At 40.6% G+C, this 17,331-nt stretch overlaps 1 protein-coding gene across 2 annotated transcripts; it reads left to right on the top strand.

Moving 5' to 3' along the window:
• Positions 1–3,179: 3,179 nt before the first annotated feature.
• Positions 3,180–17,089, top strand: LOC131549948 (E3 ubiquitin/ISG15 ligase TRIM25-like). 2 transcript variants are annotated; one of them, XM_058792551.1, is made up of 7 exons: positions 3,180–3,320; positions 4,541–5,135; positions 5,713–5,808; positions 5,918–6,151; positions 6,276–6,423; positions 6,538–6,597; positions 13,384–17,089. In XM_058792551.1, the coding sequence occupies exons 2-7, from the start codon at positions 4,545–4,547 to the stop codon at positions 14,388–14,390; spliced, it is 2,136 nt and encodes a 711-aa protein (XP_058648534.1). In that variant the 5' UTR covers positions 3,180–3,320; positions 4,541–4,544; the 3' UTR covers positions 14,391–17,089. The 2 variants fall into 2 exon arrangements, with proteins under 2 accessions (XP_058648534.1, XP_058648535.1); XM_058792552.1 differs by lacking the exon at positions 3,180–3,320 and adding an exon at positions 3,362–3,494.
• The last annotated feature ends 242 nt before the right edge of the window (positions 17,090–17,331 follow it).

Below are 17,331 nucleotides of genomic sequence, written 5' to 3'. Positions count from 1 at the left end.
GGGAGTAAAGCCTGTGTTTATGCTATTAAGGAAATGTTGGCTAATCTGGCCAAAGAAGAACTTTTGTTTAATGAATCAAACTTTGCCCTGCGTACACATGAATATTAGCTTATTGTAAACAGGTATTTATTAAATTATTATATTTGGTGAAGCGCAACACTCATAGAAAGAATGTGTGTATTGTTTGGTTGCAGTCTGTGTGTTTCACTTTGCAAGATACATTTTGTGTAGTGAATTCATCAAGCGCACCGTCGAACAGAGTATACGCTAGAAAAAACTAATGCCCAGTATAATTCATTACTGAGTAATGAGAATGTTAAAATGTTTTAAGCATTTGTTGTGTATGTGTATGATAACTTTGCCCAGTTATCATTTACTCATGGAAACAGTGGTGAAAATGTGCTAACACCGTAACTCCCACTAGCCACTTTGGCGGGCTGAATTTTATATACGGGTACATGTAACAGACCTCAATTTTATAGAAGAGTTCAATTAAAGGGTTAGTTCACCCAACAATTGAGGGTGAGTCTTTTAGTAGACCACAGCTACTGAAAGAGCTTTCAAACGGCTGAGACAAGACACGCTAGATGCCATCCTATGCCGACGCTAATCATGACGCCACGGCGGCTGGAGGAGTTTCTCAGCGCAGGTTTCCCTCTATATCTGGGGCGTTTAGACTCCTTGTGGGGAAAAATCGATGGTACAGCATTTGGTTTAAACCTATACTTATATCCATCGCCACCTGTAAGCTCTTTCAGTAGCTGTGGTCATCATATCAGTATTTTATTTTCCAAGTTGTCTTTTCTGAGTTGTGTTGTGGTAAAAATAGCAACACCGAGCTCACCGAGTGCAACCATTTTACATCATCAGAATAATGGTGCCCCCATAGTCCAAAATATGTATAAAACAATGCGATTTTTTAAAATATCAAATCTTTAATGGGTTTTCTACTGCATATTTCAGTAAGAGACATAATTTACTGTACTTTATATTAAGCCATACAAGTCTTAATACCCAGGGATCCCTTTAACAGTTCAATAAATAAGTTAATATTAAAGGGACTTGCGTTTTAGACACATTATTGCCTGTTTTGCTCTATTTAGCCAAAAAAAAAAAATCATTCATATCAAAAGTTTTAGGAGCCGGCTGTCCACGGTAGTCCTTAAGATACCAGCTCAATAACACACTCAGCAAAATATTGTCCAATTATCATTATCGATAAAATAGCACACCCCTATCTCTCAGTTACCTAAAGTTATTGAACTAAATTATTTTTATCTCACTTTATGATGAATATATGAAATGTATGAGACACAAGGAATTATAGTATGGGTGCCTCTCAAACGGAAGGCTGCATCCTGCGAAGGCTGCACACATTTAAATTCACGAAAATAAACTGAAAGAAAACGAGTCGGTACTGAGATCATCAGAATTTGAGGATGCAGCCTTCTGTTTGAGAAGCACCATTCGCCTCCCTCATGCTCGATAAAATCCGTAATTAGGAGAGTTGTGAGATAAAAGAGCATTCTTTTTTATATATCTATTTCATTTTTATATTTTTATTGCCCTTCGCCTCATGCTCGCTAAAAGTGATTAGAAGTCTGATTCGTTTCCACAAAAAGGTTCTTTCGGATAGATAGTTTTAATGAGCCAGTTCAAAAAAAAAAAAAAAAAACAATTCAGAGGTTATTTTACGGTGGAACTGGCTTATGTTGTACACAATTCTGACCTGGGTGTGTGGACACTAACACTGCTATTGACACTCATTGCTCCACTCTAACATCTTGCTTAGACAACTTATGCCCCCTCTCATCCAGACCAGTACACACCACCCCCCTGCCCCCTGGCTGTCCGATGTTCTCCGTGAACATCACTCTAGACTCAGGGCTGCAGAGAGGAAGTGGTGAAAATCAAAAGGCTCTACTGACCTTAGTGTGTATCAGTCACTCGTCTCTTCCTTCTCTGCAAATGTCTCCACTGCTAAAACAACATACTACCACAACAAAATTAACAATTGTTCTGACTCTCACACACTTTTCAAAACCTTCTTTTCTCTTCTTCATCAACTCTTACAGCTGACAGCTTTGTAAAATTCCTAAATAAAACAAGAACTATCATCAGCCAATTCTCCACACCACATACTGACAAAAACTTCATAACTACAAATACACACTCTCTCTCCTCCTCTCCACTCTTGGAGGCAGAAGTTTCCAATCATCCTACTACCTGTCCGCTTGATCCTATCCCCACTCAACATTTTTCAAGCAGTTTCTTCTTCAGTTATACCTGCACTCACTCACATTACCAACACCTCTCTTCACACTGGTGCATTTCCCACAGCATTTAAGCAGGCTCGGGTAACTCCACTGCTTAAGAAACCCTGTCTAAATCCAGCGCTGTTAGAAAACTACAGACTGTATCCCTTCTTCTATTCATTGCAAAGACACTTGAGCGAGTTGTGTTCAACCAACTTTCTATGTTTCTTGCACAGAACAACCTCCTGGACAACGACCAATCTGGTTTCAAAAGTGGCCACTCAACTGAGACTGCCCTGCTCTCGGTTACTGAAGCCCTGAGACTGGCAAGAACAACTTCCAAATCCTCAGTACTCATTTTGCTGGATCTGTCTGCTGCTTTTGACACTGTTAACCACCAGATCCTCCTGTCCACCATCATGGAAATAGGCATCTCAGGAACTGCACTCCAGTGGTTCAAGTCTTACCTCTCAGGTAGGTCCTTCAGGGTGTCGTGGACAGATTAGGTTTCTATGTCACAACTTCTTGCTACTGGGGTTCCTCAGGGCTCAGTGCTTCGACCGTTTCTCTTTTCCATCTACATGTCATCATTAGCGTCTGTCATTCAGTCAATATCTGTTTGTTCATTCAGTGAAATGTCAGAAACACAATAAATTAATCTTGAACAGCATGAGAATCACTTCAGAGGTAAAAATGCAATCTGATGGACACCACTGGATGACTGCAAGAGATGATCTGCTCTCAACATGATAAAATGCTGGAAATTTATCAACCAGTAATGCATCTGTATGATGTGTTTGACACTGTATCAATTGCAGCAGTGAGAACAGAGAAACAAGTACTGCTCCATGTAGGATCTCATGACAGTTTATGAATTTACACTCCTCATTTGTCTTGTGATTTTTCTCTCTCAGTTAAGATTACTATTGGCTTTACATTATATTGTCAGCTGTCACTTTATTTTTGCGCGAGGCACTTTGAGATCGGACAGCCCTTGGGACGGCTCTGCTGGCAGAAAATAAAGACGTAGAACACGCAATTTGTGGTAAATTTCACCAGATGCAGGTGAGTCTGACTGAGTCACCTATGGGTTCACAGCTGTGATTTTGTTACTTTTTTTGGTCTTTTATTTAGTTTTTAGTGCCTTGTTATTCTGAATGTCATTCTGAATGTTTTAGTTTCGGTTTTGCTGAATCCTCCAAAACGGAAGTATGCATAAAATGGGTTTTATTTTTTAATGTAAGTATTCTATAAATGTTTCAAATGTTTCGTTTGTCCATTTGTCTTTAGCATTACGTTGTAGCAGGGGTTATTTTTTTTCACTATTTATGTCGAGCTGATCCGAGTTTTTTCCCCCATATATTAACAGGGCGTTGGAACAAATGTTATCAGCCTCAGTTCACGACAGTTTTATGAATTATAAACAATATACGATGTGCGTTTAAGAATACTGGATATAATTACTGAATATTAAGGATTAAGCATAACCACTTTTATGAATCCGTCCGTTTTTTTTTTTTGTTGTTGTTTTTTTTAATGATAGAACTTTAATTAGCGCTAAAATGTGGCATCTAGCTATGTATTCAAATTATCATAAACAGAAGAATTGTAAGTTAATGTGTGTGTGTGCCCCAGCTGATACATTGCGTGTCTCATTCAAACATATTACAACTATAAAACTAAAAGCTACCTACCAAGCAACATACATATGGCAGAGCACAGAACAATATTATTCCATAAAACAAAAAGGACAATTGTGAACTAATGTTATAACTGGAAAGCCAAATAGTCTATTCTGTTTCATCTTTAAAATCCCTTTTCTCATTCATCTTGATTGAGGGGGCTGATTTGCTGAATTAAAGGGAAAGTGAAAGTGAAGTGACATGTGGTCAAGTATGGTAACCCATACTCGGAATTTGTGCTCTGCATTTAACCCATCCTAAGTGCACACACAGAGCAGTGGGCAATCAATGCTGTGGCACCCGGGGACATTCACTCCCCCCACCCACAATTCCTGCCAGACCTGAGACTCGAACTCACAACCTTTAGGTTACGAGTCTGACTCTCTAACCATTAGGCCATGAAATCAGCCTGCATATATTACATATACAAAATAAAATAGGCCTGCATGTCATTTGCTCATTTGAATCAATTCAAAAGAACAGTTTTCACACATATGTGACCCACTATAATCCCACCCAGTGACCAAACCAAAGGAACACTAAATAGCCCACTTATAAACTAATTAACTGTTATGTGTCCTCTTTCTGTCTGTGTGCATACAGTGAAATGGCAGAAGCCAGTATCTCATGGGCTGAGGATCAGTTCTGCTGTCCAGTGTGTCTGGATCTGCTGAAGAATCCAGTCACGATTCCCTGTGGACACAGTTACTGTATGAGCTGCATCTCAGATGTCTGGGATCAAGAAGATCAGAAGGGAATCCAGAGATGTCCTTTGTGTAAACAGACCTTCAGTCCAAGACCTGTTTTAGGTAAAAATGTGGTGATTGCTGAAATGGTGGAGAAACTGAAGAAGACGAGACTCCAAGCTGCTGGTCCTGCAGTTCATCACACTGGATCTGGAGATGTGCAATGTGACTCCTGCACTGGAATTAAACAGAAAGCTGTGAAGTCGTGTCTGGAGTGTCAAAACTCTTACTGTCAAAATCATCTTGAACAGCATGAGAATCTCTTCAGAAGTAAAAAACACAATCTGATGGACGCCACTGGACGACTGCAGGAGATGATCTGCTCTCAACACGATAAATTGCTGGAAATTTATTGCCGTACTGACCAGCGATGTATCTGTATGATGTGTTTGGTGGATGAACACAAAAATCATGACACTGTATCAACTGTAGCAGAACGGAAAGAGAAACAGGTACGGCTCCCTACTGAACTCATGACACTCCATGTTGTTTCTGTCCTAATTTGTTATGTGATTTTTCTCTCAATTAGGGAAACTGATGTGAGTAATTGGGTTTTGATGTGCAGTATTTGAACTCATACAGACATTAAATTATTTGCTCTAGAATGTAATAAACATTACATTTGTTTGGTATAGCTATTTTTTTTTTTTTTTTTAAAGAAACTTGCTTTCAGCAAGGATGCATTAAATTAATCAAAAGTGACACTAAAGACATTCATAATGTTACAAAATATTTCTATTTCAATTAAATCTTGTTCTTTTAACCTTCCTATTCATCAAAGAATCACTGTTTTTAACATTGCTAATAATCACAAATTTTTCTTGAGTAGCAAATCAGCATATTAGAATGATTTTTTAAGGCTCATGTGACACTGAAGACTGGAGTAATGATACTGAAAATTCAATACTACAAACTATTACTGTTTTTATTATATTTTGATAAAAATAAATTCAACCTTGTTGAGGAGAAGAGACTTCGTTACAAAAAAAAAAAAAATTATTAATTTAATCATATATCTGTTTTCTGCAGAGACATTTTGAGGATACACAGAGAAACATCCAGAAAATAATCCAGCAGAAAGGGAAAGATATTCAGGAGCTGAGAGAGGCTGTGGAGTCTCATAAGGTGAGTTTGGAAAACAAGAAAAGTTTAAGTTTTAATTAGGACTTTCCTCCGGTGCTGGAGCTCTTATAGTCCCACTAAAGCCATTGTGTGATTGTAATGTGTCTATCAGCGCTCTGCACAGACAGCAGTGGAGGACAGTGAGAGGATCTTCACTGAACTCATCCGCTCCATTGAGAAATGTTGCTCTGAGGTGAAGCAGCTGATCAGAGATCAGGAAAGAGCTGCAGTGAGTCGAGCTGAAGAACTACTGGAGCAACTGGAGCTGGAGCTCGATGATCTGAGGTGGAGAGACGCTGAGCTGAAGCAGCTTTCAGAAACACAAGATCATGTTCATTTCCTTAAGGTATTTACATTTATTCATGAATTGGTTATTTAACAGGTATAACAGCATTCTTCAGAAACATACGGGTTGAATAATGTCACCAAATTTCTCTAATAACAGGGAGTTTTTGTTTTTGTGTCTTTAGAGTTTGCCGTCTGTATCTTTCTCTGAATCTACAGTCGACTTCACTGTCGCTAATCATTCTTTTGATGATGTAGTGAAATCAGTCTCTCAACTCAGAGACAAACTGCAGCAGTTCTCTGTAGATGAGGCAGAAAAGATATCTAAAAGAGGTAAATATTTATTTTCAGAAAAGAGTTCATTAAATGTAAAAAAAAAAAAAAAGTTTAATTTTAATTTCCACATGACATGAGAATTTAACTGCAGATGTTTTTTGGTGTCTGTAGTGAAAACCGTCCAGGTCATTCAGACTCCTGAATATCAGCCCAGAGAGGAGTTCCTACAATGTGAGTAACTATGAAAACACACAAGTCTAAAATTCAGTCTAGTGGTGTTTCCTTCATTTTCACTAAATTAATTATTTAATTCAGTTCAATACTGATTTGTTTTTTTTGTGTTTTTAAACCACATGGGCTGCAACAAATAAAGGAAAATAAAAATAAACAAATGTCATTATGGGTTAGTTGCATCTGTGAAACTGAATGAAAAGTTCCATTAATGATGGATCCATTAGTCACTTTACAGTACAAACTCTTAGTGCAATTACAATTTTGACTAAAACAATTAAGTTCAATAGAATGTATGTGGTGTCACAGCTTGGTTGCAATGAAAACTGACAAAGAACAGAAGAAAACAAAGGGCTTAAATCAGGGGTGTCCAAACACCATCCTGGAGGGCTGGTGTCCTGCAGAGTTTAGCTCAAACTTGCCTCAAAACACCTGCCTGGAAGTTTCTAGTATGCCTAGTAAGAGCTTGATTAGCTGGTTCAGGTGTGTTTGATGTGTGCCTTCACGTGCTATCGGAATTATCGTAAATATGAATTTCCTAATTGGAAATTGGACGTGAACGGCCTCTCAAGTTGTATTTACTTCTGGGAAATTCAGAAATAATTTTCATACCAGAGTTTCCGAGTTGGGCGGGTCATAAAATTTAAACACGGTGGAGGGGACAACCATTGCTGCTGTCAATGCTGTTCTCACAACAACTACATCCCTTTGTCTTGTCGCTAAAGTAGTGTATTTGTAGGCTAGATATGAACGATCATTCGAAGCATATTGTATGTTTTACAAGCAGTGAAATAAGCATGTATTTGACCAAAATTCCAGAATTGTCAGCACACTGCATTTATAGCACAGTGAATGTTTATATGATTGTCAACCAATGGGATGCTACATTTTATTTTTTCCAACATTAAAGCACCTGGATACGACAAGCTCATAATCACGACTTCATAAGTGGGAAATAGGAAATTTCCGAAATTTCCCTCCATGACAAGTTTGGAACCCTTGCTTAAATACACTGACACAAACCAATCAAACAGGTTTAGACACTAATCAAACCAATGAGTAACTACAGAAACCAATAAATACAGAAAAATGAAACTGATCTAGAAATGTACTCGTTTACTAACGTAACCTCGGTTCCCTGAGATACGGGAAAGAGTACTGCGCCGCTAGACACGATAGGAAAACTCCTTTTTCTCCAATTACTGATGTCTTTTTAATAATGCAGTGAAACTGCACGGCCATTGGTTTGTGCAGTAAATAAAAAACTAACCAATGGTGAGGCAGCGGAGCTGCAGGAGCCTATGGCCACGAAGCTCTCCGAAATACGTGTGGTCATCTGGCTATATAAGCAGGCATTCTGGCATAGGATCCTCAGGTTAATTCGACTGAAGTGACGACACTGAGTCGTGCAGCTACATAGCATGGCTAGCAATGCAGTACTTGTTCCTGTATCTCAGGATGCCGAGGTTACGTTAATAACTGAGTACGTTCCCTATCGATATTTCACTCGTACAGCGTTGCTAGATGCGATGGGGAACCAGTACAATCACGCCATGCTATGATAGAGGAACGACTGAACTTGCCTTAAGCACCTAAAGCCCGGTACACACCAAGCCGACGGTCAGCTATTGGGCAGTTTTTGTTCGTCGGCCGACTAAGTTTTCTCAGTGTGTTCTGCACCATCGGCTGAAGTTGATCCTCGTCTGCTTTTTTTCGGCTGATTCGACATGTTGAATCGGCATCGGAGCTCGTCGGTCAGTCGGGCCATATGATCGTTCTGATTGGCTGTTCAGCTGGCGAACCAGTGCGCGAAAGGTGCAGAACCGACGTGCTACTTGGCTGTCGGGTGTCGAGCGTCGGCTTGGTGTGTCAGGACAACTTTGGACCCAGACGCTGCCGACGTGAGCCGACCCTGCAGTCTGCTTTCGTTGCCACTAGTTTGTCGGCGTCAGCTTTGGGCTTAAGGGTCCCAAAGAGACCAAGTATAGCAGGGTAAGCCCTGCAGGAGGCAAAGAGGGCTAAACTCACAGAGGTCAGCCCAGCCTTGGATAATTGTTCCAAGAAAAACTCTGTACAGCCTTGGCACTTAAGAAGGTACAAGAGCAGAGCTGGGTGATATGGCCAAAAAATAAATTTGATATCAATAATTATCACGATAAATGACAAATCTTTATTTATTTTAAGTTTAAAGCCAGATTTTTGCTCCAAAGTGAAAATTATTGAAACCAGACTGTTAGTTTTCCTTGACAAAATAAATATCTTAACAGAAAAATGTATTTCTTAGTTTTTGCATGTTCTAATGACTGATATTGTTTCAAATCAAGAAACAGGTTTGTGTTGCCTGATAATATTAATAATAATATATATTACTTTTTGTCTCTTAGAAATGCACATTTGATAGTAGTAGTAGCTTGGGTTAGGATGCAGATGCAAATTTTTGTTCATTATCAAATTCAGTAACATCTGTAAGAATTGTAGCAACCACATTTTTAAGTGGTGAAATTTAATAATTTTTTTTGTTTATTATTTAATAGAGTTTTTTGTTTTATTAATCATTGGTCTTCCATAGTAGCATACATTTAAATCATGATAATCACAGTTAAAATCACACATATAGCACCTCAATAGCATGGTAAAAATGTAACTATAGGTATCTGTATGAAAAACAGTAATCTAAAGACATTTAGTATAAATGCACGCATGCTATAGCTTGATCACAAAAAATACTGTAATTATATTCCATTACTCCTTTAATGCATGTAATTCATGTCTACATTAATAATGCAGTAAAATTCGATTCAAATACCCACATTTCTGCCACAATCCCAAGGTGCAGTTAGTGTTACTACAGTAAATCCATGGTAAATGATGGCGATTTGTAGCAAGCCTAGCTTAGCAAGCCTAGCTGTAGTACTGGAGATGCAGAGGCCATGAGGCCTAACACTTTCTGAAACCTCCTGAGCGGGAGAGAGGCTCCAACTTTGAAGGAAGCCACGAGCTGCTGTATGGCCAGGGCACGCTCTGTAGAGCTCTGCACAGGCCTCAAATTTAGGCCCTAGCCCGGCCCGTGTCCGACAGCTTATCAGAATTACCGGCCCGAGTCCGACCCGAGCCTTTTTTTCCCCCCTTCTCCCAAAACAGCTTATAGGCTACTACTGTTTCAGCTATTAAAATAGTTCAGTTTTGTATGTAATGGCAAAGTGATTATATTTTGTTTAGTTTTTTATTACGTTGATTTAAAAAACATTTGGAGCATTTTTTGTTCGTTATAAGTTTTTGTTTTTTAAAGAAACGAACAAGCGGCCAGCGGCATACAGTAAGCTGATCATACTCTATGTTTCATCAATTTAGCCTTCTCAAATCATCACGACTTGCCTAAAATAAAATTTATAGATATAAAACAGTTCAAGCATATAACAATGTTTAAACGTTAAACCTAGATAAATGTGCACTGTATCTAATAGTTTTTGTGGAGAGTGGAAGCTAAAGCGTGCTTTGCAGGACATGGAGACGCCAGCGCAATCACTTGCATTTTTTTCAGTGAATACACCGTCATTTTTGCTCATAAAGGTAAGAGTAATACATCATTCGGAACTGTAAAGGGTCTACTTTTATTTGTGTGCACTCACGATATCAACAAAACATTTTGCTTTTAAGGAATAAAGAAAACAAACATGCTTTCTGCTGTCTCGTCTTGAACAGGAGCGCTTCACAAAAATGAACCGAAACTCAGCGAATACATGCCTCACAGACATGATAAATATATCTATAGAATAATAGAAAGCTTTAAATTACTACTTAACGAAATAAAACAAATTGAAAAAAAAAACTCTTTCATTATAATCATAATCCATATGATGCATTTCTCTCTAAAGGCGCGTCTAATGAGGAGATGGCGAGTTAGGATCTGTAACTTCATCTTTGCAAAACGGACTCAGAAAACACTAGTTTAGTAGTAAATAATACAAATATCTCTTTACTATTTCCCCCGGACACATTCATGGTAATTACTTTTGCATGGGGCTTTGCGGCAAGCTTTAGCCTATTGTATGTATTTGAACGCAGAACTCTTACGCTGTGCTGACGGCACGCATGTTGCTGCTGTGGGACACTAAACACTGTCGAGCCTGTCTTGACTGTCGCGGCAGCATGGTCTCGTGTTGTTTCCACCAGCGTGGCATTTTTTTTCATCACTAATTAATGGATGTCTAAAATATAAAAAGCTCTTGGCAAAATTGACCCTGAGCCCCAGGCACTCCAAGTGGCTGAGGAGAAGGGACCTGTGGGATACTAGCTCGGCCTCTGACTAGCCTATGACAAGCCAGTCATTGAGACAGTTCAGAATGCAAATTCCCATCTGTCTCAGAAGGGAAAGAGCTACATCCATGCACTTTGAGAACATACGAGGAGCTAGAGACAGTCCGAAGGGAAGGAATGTATATTGATATGCCACTTCTTCAAAGGCAAATCTCAAGAATCGCTTGTAAATACATCATTTTGTACTTTTGCCCACTGACAAAGAAATGATCAGTCTGTAATTTTAATGGTCGGTTTATTTGAACAGTGAGAGACAGAATAACAACACAAAAATCCAGAAAAATGCATTTCAAAAAAGTAAATTGATTTACATTTTAATGAGTGAAATAAGTATTTGACCCCTTCGCAAAACATTACTTAGTACTTGGTGGCAAAACCCTTGTTGGCAATCACAGAGGTCAGATGTTTCTTGTAGTTGGCCACCAGGTTTGCACACATCTCAGGAGGGATTTTGTCCCTCTCCTCTTTGCAGATCCTCTCCAAGTCATTAAGGTTTCGAGGCTGAAGTTTGGCAACTCGAACCTTCAGCTCCCTCCACAGATTTGCTATGGGCTTAAGGTCTGGAGACTGGCTAGGCCACTCCAGGACATCAATGTGTTTCTTCTTGAGCCACTCCTTTGTTGCCTTGGCCATGTGTTTTGGGTCATTGTCATGCTGGAATACCCATCCATGACCCATTTTCAATGCCCCGGCTGGCTTCAATGCCCTGGCCCTGACGGTACGTGGTCCTGTCCATCGTCCCCTTGATGCGGTGCAGTTGTCCTGTCCCCTTAGCAGAAAAACACCCCCAAAGCATAATGTTTCCACCTCAATGTTTGACAGTGGGGATGGTGTTTTTGGGGCCATAGGCAGCATTACTCCTCCAAATACGGCGAGTTGAGTTGATGCCAAAGAGCTCGATTTTGGTCTCATTTGACCATAACACTTTCACCCAGTTCTCCTCTGAATCATTCAGATGTTTATTGGCAAACTTCAGTAGGGCCAGTGCATGTGCTTTCTTGAGCAGGGGGACCTTGCAGGTGCTGCAGGATTTCAGTCCTTCACAGCATAGTGTGTTAGCAATTGTTTTCTTGGTGACTATGGTCCCAGCTGCCTTGAATTCATTGACAAGATCCTCCCGTGTAGTTCGTCACCATTCTCATGATCATTGAAACTCCACGAGGTGAGATCTTGCATGGAGCCACAGACAAAGGGAGTTTGACAGTTATTTTGTGTTCCTTTCATTTGCGAATAATCGCACCAACTGTTGTCACCTTCTCACCAAGCTGCTTGGCAATGGTCTTGTAGCCCATTCCAGCCTTGTGTAGGTCTACAATCTTGTCCCTGACATCCTTGGACAGCTCTTTAGTCTTGGCCATGGTGGAGAGTTTGGAATCTGATTGATTGATTGCTTCTGTGGACAGGTGTCTTTTATACAGGTAACAAACTGAGATTAGGAACACTCCCTTTAAGAGAGTGCTCCTAATCTCAGCTCCTTACCTGTATAAAAGACACCTGGGAGCCAGAAATCTTGCTGATTGATAGGGGATCATTAAAATGCAATTAAAATGCATATCAATTGATAATTTTTTTGAAGTAAGTTTTTCTGGATTTTTTGCTGTTATTCTGTCTCTCACTGTTCAAATAAACCTACCATTAAAATTATAGACTGATCATTTCTTTGTTTCTTTGATCAAATAATTTTTTCCCCACTGTATTGTCCCCAAAACCCACTTTGACACTCTGGGGATGGCCTGCCAGGCCTCGTCCCAGGTCAGTCGCGCAGTCGTCCGTGTGGGAAGCCTCTCTGTGAGAGTAAGGCATGCGACGCTTGCGCGGACGTGAGCTTACTTGCATCCGAGCACTGATTTCCTCTGCCCCACTGTTTTTTCCTCACAGGATCCTGAGAGAAAAAAACGAGAGGGCGCGAGGGGCAGAGTCGCTCTCTGAAAAGAAAGCGATCCGCGAGCGCAGAGAGGTGAGACTCATGTTCTCGCAATGAGGACAGTCCATCTCCGTGAGCACGGCTTCCGCATGGGATTTCCTCGGGCAGGAGACGCACTCGCTGTGGCTGTCATCAACATGCAGGGGAGCCCTGCACGAGCCATTTTGGCGGGCTCTGGCAGACTTCATGGCCTTGTGAAGCTCTGCTGCCTCGCCATTGGTTCGTTTTTTATTCACTGCACAAACTAATGGCCGTGAAGTTACACTGCGTTATTAAAAAGGCTTCAATAATCAGAGAAAAAGGAGTCTTCCCATCGCGTCTAGCAATGCAGTACGAGTAAAGTATATATGAAGTATTTCGACTGACAAGAAATTTAGCTTTACATTTTACATAAATCATATTGACACTTGTAATGTTATTTTATCATGAACAAGTAACTGTAAATGGTTTAGCCTTTATCATACAAGAATAAATTACAGTAACACATTCACATGAGGTGAAACACTGTTACCTGTCATGAATAAATATGTGTTTATCTCCAACAGATTCTCATCCAGTGGTGCTTACAGCCAAGAAGCCCAAACCCCCAGCTCCCACCCCCGCAAGCCCATTTGAGGGGTGGAAAACCAAACCCTTGGCCCCCACCTCCGCAAGCCCATTTGAGGAGTGGAAGCCCAAACCCACGGGCCCCACCTCCGCAAGCCCGTTTGAGGAGTGGAAGCCCAAACCCTCGGCCCCCAAATTTGCAAACCCGTTTGAGGGGTGGAAGTCCAAACCCCCCGCCACCACCTCTGCAAGCCCGTTTGAGGAGTGGAAGCCCAAACCCTCAGCCCCGACCTCCGCAAGCCCGTTTGAGGAGTGGAAGCCCAAACCCTCGGCCCCCAAATTTGCAAACCCGTTTGAGGGGTGGAAGCCCAAACCCCAGGCCCCCAACTACGCAAACCTGTTTGAGGGTGGAAGTCCAAACCCCCCGCCCCCACCTCTGCAAGCCCGTTTGAGGAGTGGAAGCCCAAACCCTCGGCCCCCAAATTTGCAAACCCGTTTGAGGGGTGGAAGCCCAAACCCCAGGCCCCCAACTACGCAAACCTGTTTGAGGGGTGGAAGTCCAAACCCCCCGCCCCCACCTCTGCAAGCCCGTTTGAGGAGTGGAAGCCCAAACCCTCAGCCCCGACCTCCGCTAGCCCGTTTGAGGAGTGGAAGCCCAAACCCCCGGCCCCCACCTCTGCAAGCCCGTTTGAGGGGTGGAAGCCCAAACCCCCAGCCCCCACTTCCGCAAGCCCCTTTGAGGAGTGTAAGCCCAAACCCTCAGCGCCCAAATTTGCAAACCCGTTTGAGGGGTGGAAGCCCAAACCCCCGGCCCCCACCTTTGCAAGCCCATTTGAGGAGTGGAAATCCATCTATGCAAGCCCATTTGGGGGAGGGGGGTCCAAACCTCCACCCCATAAACCTACTTGAGCTGATGGAGTCCAAAATACCACGCACCTACCTCCCCTTACTTATGTCCAAACAATCCGCCACCCACCCTGTGATTTATATAAGCAGATCATTTTGAAAAATCAGTTTACTAAAGTAAAATATTTGACAGTTAAAAATGTTTAAATTGTTTATTGTTTGCACAGATTTGCCCGTCTGTTTGTAAGCTTGGTTTGTCTTAGGTTTTTGTTTGTATTTTGATTACTTTTTTTTAAACATTCAAATTTATGAGGGCATGTTAATTTAAAACCTAAATAAATTATTCCACAGTGTTGCAGTCCACTTTGCAGGAATAACCTGCCAGGTATTTTTCACAACATTTGTACAATATTTTATTTTGGTTACAAATTCTTTCCTTTTTGAATAAAATTATTCAGAACTTCACAGTATTATTTAAAAGCACTGAATGTTCTGTTGGGGTTTAGGAAAGCGGTTGGATGAGATTTGAAAAGAGGTTAGAGAAACTATGCTCATAAAGTTCCAGTAATGCAGGCAAGCAACAACAACAAATCACCCAAGAAACCTGAACTGACAAAAAAATGTATTTGTTTAACTTGACAACTAATTTCCACATGGTGCTTGTTTGTGTTAGAAAATTTAACTGCAACCAATAATAGTAATGATAATAGTAAAATAAAAATCTGTCATTCATGTGACTGGCACGTAGACCTGAAGGGAAACATCCATTTTGAATTGCAGCACAGGCGTGTGAATTTTCTATCTGTTTCAAGCCACAAATATTTTATTGACCTACAACAGAGGTGCCCAACCCTGTTCCTGGAGATCTACCTACCTGCAGAGTTAAGTTACAACCCTGCATCAGCTCACCTGCCTGTTATTATCAAGTGCTCCTGAAGATCTTAATTAGCTGGTTAAGCCGTGTTTGATCACGGTTGGAGCTGAACTTTGCAGGAAGGTAGATCTCCAGGAACAGGGTTGGGCACCACTGACCAACAATATTCAGCTCCCGCTGTTAGCTGGGAATAGTTGCTGCATTTGGGGTAAAAACGACAGAATTATTTATTGTGTAAAGTGCCAAGAATATAAGGAGACCTGGGTTGCACTGTCTGTTCATTCACACGCATCTATTGGATTGGCAGCTGCCTTTAGCAGTATCTTTACCGATTACCTCTGTTGTTCAAAGCATTCGGCATGATTGACTGTGCGTGATGTCACTTCCAAATACAAACACGCCCTATAGAATAGTCCCGCCCCTGACACTGATTGACAGGTTTCTGTGTAAGGCATTCAAATTCAAATGCTAAAGGAAGTTTTGGTTACATGCGCGACACAGTGAGAGTGAAAAAGCAGATGTGGTAATTAATATTGCTATTTAAATATGACAGGCTCATAACTTGTTAGACATGGGAAATACAGTTGCAAATAGACTTTGCTTTTCCATTTGAAATTTGGCAGTCACTGTGCATTCGCAAAAACACAAATGCAAACGGTAATGCAAGATTTGCAATTGCATTTGGATTATGTCTCTATTTTTGTGTCCACATATTGAAAACGCAATTGAAAATACAATTTCCAATTCCTTTTGAAAACTGTCGGGAATATCCTTTCATACAGATGAGTCTAGGACAAGGATACTCAAATCTGGCTCGCAAGATCCAATTTCCTGCAGAGTTTAGCTCTAACCCTAGTCAAACACACCTGAGCATGCTAATCAATGTCTTCAGGATTATTAGAAAATCACAGGTAGGTGGGTTTGATCAGGATTGGAGCTAAACTCTGCAGGAAAGTGGATCTCGCGAGCCAGATTTGAGGATCACTGGTCTTGGATATGAATGCATATGCACTAAATTGCACTTTAAGCATTTTCTTTTAAATGTTTTTTTTATGGGAAATGTTTCAATTTCAATGAAGTTTCAAACATGATCCAGTTATGATATTGTAGTGATTTGTGTTGTGTCACAGGGTAGTTGGCAAAAGTACGGAAATCAATTAGGATGCATCCTGCAAAGAGATCATCATGGTCAGTTCAGAGTATTTTAACATTTCAGCCAGCCAAACTGGAATCATTTAGTCATCTAAAACAGAGGTTCCCAACCACTGGGTCGCGACCCACTACCGGGCCGTTGGAAGAATTGCTACCAGGTCGCAAGAACATTCTGGGGAAAATGTGTATACTATTTACTGTGCATTAATGATTGCTCTAATTATTCTGTATTTTCGTTGTATGCGATTGATATGGAGTATCAATTTGAAGATTTCATGTTAAATTAGTAAATGAAAGATTGCTCTGATCTGTCATATATTAGGGGTTAATTAATGGAGCGCAGTTAATCCGTGATTCGTACAATGAAATTAAATGAAAGAGAACTCGGACCATTACTCACACGCTGTTCTTGCACCCTGCCAAAGCGCGCACAAGCTGAATCAACATATTTTGTTGATCCTGGATCAACATTACTGTCCAAAAATATAGACTAAACCTAACCCTACCCATAATTTATTCCTAAAATCAGTGGGAAATGATAGCTCATTAACAAGGGTGCTCACCCACAAGCATAGAGACATGTTTCAGCACACGAATACCAAGTTGATTCCTCTTTCATGTCTCCCTACACTCTAAAAAATGCTGGGTTAAATACAACCCAGTGCTTGGTAAATATTGGACAGAACACATGCTGGGTTGTTTTCAACCAAAAGTTGGGTTAAATGTTTAAGATATATGAAGATATAGCCTTCATAAATAGCGCACTAGTGTTCTCGTTAATGCATCTCTTCCTGATAGAGACAGATCTAGATTCAGTGGTAACAGAGATCAATATATCAAAGAAAATACAGAAGTGATCAGATAGTGCTACATCCTTAATAACAATAGATGAAATATTTAGACCTCTACTGATGAGTAAATCTAGAGTGTGTCCACGATTGTGTGTGGGTCCATGCACATGCTGAATCAGGTCAAAAGTGTTTAAAACAGTTATAATTTATTTTGCAGTAGAATTGTTGCTGCCGCTGGCGTCATGTCCTGGAGACGCTGTGTTTCATTGTGAAAGTGAAAGGAC

This window comes from Onychostoma macrolepis, chromosome 11 (genome assembly GCF_012432095.1).
Source record: "Onychostoma macrolepis isolate SWU-2019 chromosome 11, ASM1243209v1, whole genome shotgun sequence".
NCBI classification, from domain to species: Eukaryota; Metazoa; Chordata; class Actinopteri; order Cypriniformes; family Cyprinidae; genus Onychostoma; species Onychostoma macrolepis.
This window is presented reverse-complemented; position numbering and strand designations above follow the sequence as displayed.